Genomic DNA, 6,000 nt, shown 5'->3' with positions numbered 1-6,000 from the left:
GCGCGGAAAAAAAAACGCGCGGTTTTTGCCTCCCATTCACTTCTATTGCTTTCTTCAGGCGGAAAACGCCTGAAGAAAGGTCATGTCACTTCTTTTTTCTACTAGCTGAAAAATAACTAGCAGAAAAAAAAAGCTAGTGGAAAAAAAAAAGCTAGATGTTCACATAGGGCTCCATTGTAAAGGGGCTGATTTTGAAGCGAAATCCGCTGTCAAAAAACTCCCCTTTGCCCACGTGTGAACTAGCCCTTATAGTTGTATACGGTGGGGATGGATAAGAGATCAATCGTCTTTTTTCAGAAAGTTTAGGTTCTGTAGTTCTTCAACCAATGAACAAAAACGTCAATTTCTGATGATTCCAGATTCATAAAAATAGTGATTATTTAATAATTATAATTCTGGATAACAAGTCTGTCCTGCAGTAAACTCCGGACATAAGTCATCATTGGAGTATTGGATGAGGATTTGTCTGGACCTTACTACATATCTATAGATACATCATCTATAAAAGACTGTACAATATTCTAAGAGCACAAACAGAAGTACGCAGTACAAAAATATATACTGTATTTTTGGAAACCATAGAATAAATAGTGCCGTGGATGTAGAAAACAAATAGTGTTCTGTACGTACAAAACTATACAACATATCGGAGAGGTCACTGACAGATCCTTATAAAATCTCTTGTAAAATCAGATGTAACTTCTCTAACTCTTGGGGCTGAATCTTGGCCATTGTCTTCTTAATATACTGGATCTCCACTTTTCCTGAAGATTTGCCTAACGCCAGACCCATGATATTATTGCTCTTTTCCGGTTCTCCATACACAGACATACTGAGCACGCTGTGAAAATAAAGCAGATAAAATATTATATTCCCACCACACCTGGGATCTTTTTACATGGTCTCTCACTTTTCCAAAAAATTTGCATCAATCAATAATATAAATGAATAGAAACTTTGTAATTTCAGAGAAAAAGGTTTCCTTCTCCACTTATGCGAGATTCACACTGGCATTTGGGTTTCTATTCTTCGGGCCCACAAAAACCGAGACCCTATCCACTTAAAAAGAGGTTACAGACTATAATGGGGTCCGCCGGGTTTCCTCCTGAAATCAGCAGAGAGAAAAGTCCGGCTTGCAGAATGGGGGACGGATTCCCCTTGTGTTACCAAGAGGATTTTATCCCCAAATCATTCCCTCATTCATAGGCCCTGAGATAAAAAACAAATTCCTAAGTCAAAGGCATCACATCCCGCAAACTAGTGTCCGGATCTGTAATGATGTTGGGCAAGAACTATGACTAGGCCGTGTACAGGAGGGCCTCTTGATTTTGAAGAAGACTCAAAACTTCTTTTTGGAAGAAATCTCATCTAAGCACTGCCAACACCCCCCCCCCCCCCCCAAAAAAAAAAAAAACCAAAAAAAACCTGAAGTTCAATTGTGGGCTAGCCACATGGGAAACCACAGCAGAAATCTGACAATTTTGGCTATTTTTTGCTGCAGGCAGATCTGATGTTGAATGTCCGTTGCAGACGTCGCAGCAAGTGAAATTAGCCTAATTGGGCTTCCTTAGCATAATATTCAATGCCCAATCGGTAAGATGGAGGACAGAAGCCTGTTTGTAGCCAGTCCAGAGAATGAACCAGTTTTAGTATGGTAGTGTAGTAGCGTCCTGCATGTGTGATATGTACCTGCTGAAAATTATGCTGGAGATGGAAACTGGCAGGTTCGGTCACTAATGCCCCTGTATAAAGGGATTATAAATAGCTAAGATCTTGTGCTGGATGACCACAGATTTAGATAATAGATCTGAAGACTTAAAAGCTTTTTTTGTTGCAGATTTTGCTGCGATTTTTTGAGCCAAAGCCAAGAATGGCTACAAAAGGAATGGGAAATATAAGGCAAGTCCTTATACTTCTCCCTTCTGCTCAATCCATTCCTGAATTTGGCTCAAAAAACTGCAGCAAAATCTGCAACAAAAAAAGCTGTGTTTCCGCAATGTGGGTCCTTAGCCTTAAATGGGGTTTCCAACTTCAAGTGGATTTTTCTATATTGGCTAGGTCAGCAGTATGTGACATGTGGGGTCTGACACCTGGTTGGATTAGCCGTTTCAACACACGTGGATCAGCTGTGCCAGTAGCCTCCAGGAACCAGAAGCTGCCACAGTGGACGGGAGTGTGTGCAGCGCTGCAATTCCCCGGGACCACCGCTATACAGTGAATGCGGCAGAGCTCCTTCCGCTCCCCATTCACTGCAGCAGCTATAACAGCTGATCTGTGTGGGGTCCAGGTGCTGTCCCTACATATCAGATACTAATATCCTATTTTGTGGACAGGTCATCAGTTTGAAAAATGTATTTGGGACCAGAAAATCCCCTTAATGGGGGAATTTATTAAGATGGGCGAGTTGTGTGCAAGCCTTACTATGACAAGTATAAGCTCCAGCCTCTTAATAATTGTAGAGTATTTTGGGAGGTTTCCTGTGGCAAACTAAACTACCGTATTTTTTAGGTTTTAGAGGAGAAAAATAGGGAAAAAAAAATTTCAGGCAAAAAATGGTAAAATATTTAATATATGGGAGTTGTAGTTTTGGAACAGCTGCAAGGCCACATTGACAGGTGACCCTGCAGCTGTACGGGGATGTATAGGGCGTTTTTTTTTTTTTGTGGGGCCAGGTGTACTTTTTAGATATACCATTTTGGGAAATGTTTATTGCTTAGATCACCTTTTATTTAATTCAGAGGCAAAACAGAGAGAAAAACCCGGCAGTTTAGCACTTTTGATTTTGACGTTCACTGTACATAAAAATATTAGTAGACCGGGCATTTTCAGACACAGGGATACCTAATGTGTATGTTTCACAGTAATGTTATACTTTTATATGTATTCTAGGGAAAGGAGGTGAACTTTTATTTATTTTATTTTTTATTATATTTTTTTTTTTAAGTGTTTTTTTTTTTTTTTACTATTTTATTATCCCCCGCCTAGGGGGCTTGAACCTGCAATCATTTGATTGCAAGTCCCATAGACGGCAATACAAGTGTATTGCCGTCTATTGGAGATTCTATACATTACTATCGCGGAGGGTCATAGACCAGCCGCGATAGTAATATATATCTATGACAAGCCTCGGAGCCTTCATTAGGCTCCCGGCTGTCATCGGAACAGGTCGGCTCCTGCGGCCTCGCCGTGCAGGAGCCGGCCTGCATCACTAAAGGTATGGGGCCGGTGGGGGGGGGCTAACTGACTGCCGGGACCTGTGGAGGAGGAGTGGGTTTGCAGCATGGCCGCGCTACTGCCACCGCTGGTTTTCTTCAGCGGCAGAAGCGTGGCAATCTGCAGGCCCCGGCAGCTAAGACAGTCCCCGGCATCTGCTGTAATAGACCGGCGGATGCCGGGGAGTGTCTTAGCTGCCGGGGCCTGCAAGATTGTCACACTCCTGCCGCTGAAGAAAACCAGCGGTGACAGTAGCGCGGCCATGCTGCAAACCCACTCCTCCACCCACATTCAGACTATAAGACGCACCCTCATTTTCCTCCGAAATTTGGGGGGAAAAAAAGTGCGTCTTATAGTCCGAAAAATACGGGTACATTGTGTGCTAAATGTTATGATCCCCATGGTGGCTCATATGTGTATGCAGATGTGCTTGGAGATATATGCAGTTACGTTTTGTATAAGTTCTACATTAAATGTTAGATGCCTTCTGTCGCTCTAAAAAAGGGCTACAGGGGTTTATACATTGCAAGAAGTGATGGCATGCTGCTAGGACATACCACCACTTCCTGCTGGATCCCCCAATGTACAGACACACATGCTCCTGTCTGCCCACAGTACAGGGAACAGCATGACAACCCCATTCAATGACTTGGAGCACAGTGACTGGATGTGAGGGATGGAATCATTCTCTACATGAGCAAGAGTCCATAGAAGTAGAATAGACCAATCCCAATAGCCAAAATACAGCATATTCTATCAAGAAGGGAAGACGCCTTCATGTGTTCATTGTCCCATGACAAGTGGGTTACAAGTATTACAAGTACAAAAGCCTTGCGTCCATATAGAAAAGTTGCCCCTAACTGCATCTTGCCTTTGTCGCCAGCTTCATTGCACTGACACTTTGTGGCTCTGTAGCAGATTCCTATAAAGAAACCGCAGTCTGGCTTTTATTCATTATGCGTCTAAGAATTTTGTTGCTAGCCGGAGAGACACTTTAGCACGAGCTCATGTTTACTTACCGGTCAGGCGTAATGGATTCTTTGGCTATTGGATGTAAATCATTCTGTGACAAATCCCATATGTAGACGGAAGATGCCGCATCCAAGACAAAGAACACAGTAGGTCTTGTGAAGGACCATTGTAGCGCGGTGACAGACTGGCCATTAGTGCTGTCATTCCACTGCATGGCTGGGAACTCCGCGCTCATGGTGTGTAGTCTTATAGAGCCGTCCGAGCATCCTGCCTTAATAAAGCAAAAAGTGAAGCAAATCATTATATACAGTTACCCTACTTGTCCTCTCTTTTAGGCTCTGTTCACATGCGTGTTGCGGCTTACGTTCATAATGTGTTGGTGCAATTGGTATTCAGGTAGGTTCACATCTGCACTAAAGGGTCTCTATGAAGACTTCATCGGCAATTCATAATGCAGCTCTAGTCTTGCTGTCAAAACTATGAAACCTGACAGATCCCATCATAAGTCCAGGGGTTAGTGAGCTGTACAACAGATCCAAAAGTGTCCACTGACTTATAATGGAATATGGCAGGGAAAGTGATGCAAGTAAGGCTGGGTTCACAATTGCACCAGGTGTCTATATGAGGATCCACCTAAAAATCAACAAACTTCTTTGTCGCTTGGGCGGAGACTCGGCAACTGAAGTTTAATGTTGACAAATGTAAAGTTATGCACTTTGGTTGACGTAATAAAATGTATGACTATGTACTTAATAGTAAATTACTGGGTAAGACTGCCAGTGAAGACTTAGGGATTCTGGTGGACAGCAAGCTTACCTTTAGTGACCAGTGCCAGGCAGCTGCTGCCAAGGCAAATAAAATTATGGGATGCATCAAAAGAGGTCTAGATTCTCATGACAAGGACATAGTTATACCGCTATACAAATCACTGGTACGGTCACACTTAGAATATTGTGCGCAATTTTGGGCCCCGATATACAAGAAAGACATAATCGAACTAGAAAAAGTGCAAAGACAGGCAACCAAAATGATTAGGGGAATGGGTGGACTGGAGTACAACGATAGATTAACAAACTTGGGGTTATTCAGTTTAGAGAAAAGACGTCTACGGGGAGATCTAATAACAATGTACTAATACATGAAGGGACACAAAGAACTTTCTAAGGATCTATTTACTCCTAGGCCAGTGACAGTGACAAGAGGACATCCTCTACTCCTAGGCCAGTGACAGTGACAAGAGGACATCCTCTACTCCTAGGCCAACGACAGGAGGACATCCTCTACTCCTAGGTCAGTGACAGTGAGAAGAGGACATCCTCTACGTCTGGAGGAGAGAAGGCTTCACTACAAACATAGAAGGGGATTCTTCACAGTAAGAACAGCGAGGCTCTGGAACTCTCTGCCCCAGGAAGTGGTGATGGCGGATTCACTGAACAAGTTCAAAGAGAGACTGGATGCTTTTCTCGAAAAGAACAATATTACGGGTTATGGTCTCTAGATTTTAATGACACGTTGATCCAGGGTTTTTATACTGACTGCCAGATTTGGAGTCGGGAAGGAATTTTTTCCCCTGAAATAGGGCAATTGGCATGAGTCTCATGAGGTTTTTTGCCTTCCCCTGGATCAACACTGTAGGGATTGTAGGGTTATAGGTTGGACTTGATGGACTGATGTCTTTATCCAACCTCATCTACTATGTAACTATGTCCACTGATTTCAGTTAAAGTGAACAGACAACCGATCGATCCCTTTATAGGCAATGGGATCTGTGAGAAACCATTCGTGTCTGGTGCAAATGTAAACCCAGCATAAAAT

At 43.0% G+C, this 6,000-nt stretch overlaps 1 protein-coding gene across 1 annotated transcript in view; it reads right to left on the bottom strand.

The window, feature by feature from the left end:
• Positions 1 to 340: 340 nt before the first annotated feature.
• The window catches only part of DYNC2I1 (dynein 2 intermediate chain 1), a 46,469-nt gene continuing 40,809 nt past the window's right edge, over positions 341 to 6,000 (bottom strand). Inside the window, exons 22-23 of the mRNA XM_075271521.1 lie at positions 4,233 to 4,456; positions 341 to 841 (exon numbers count right to left, since the gene is read on the bottom strand). Coding sequence (XP_075127622.1) covers positions 670 to 841; positions 4,233 to 4,456 — 396 coding nt within the window. The 3' untranslated portion in view covers positions 341 to 669. The remainder of the gene's footprint in view (positions 842 to 4,232; positions 4,457 to 6,000) is intronic.

The sequence above is a fragment of the Leptodactylus fuscus genome, chromosome 4 (assembly GCF_031893055.1).
Source record: "Leptodactylus fuscus isolate aLepFus1 chromosome 4, aLepFus1.hap2, whole genome shotgun sequence".
NCBI classification, from domain to species: Eukaryota; Metazoa; Chordata; class Amphibia; order Anura; family Leptodactylidae; genus Leptodactylus; species Leptodactylus fuscus.
This window is presented reverse-complemented; position numbering and strand designations above follow the sequence as displayed.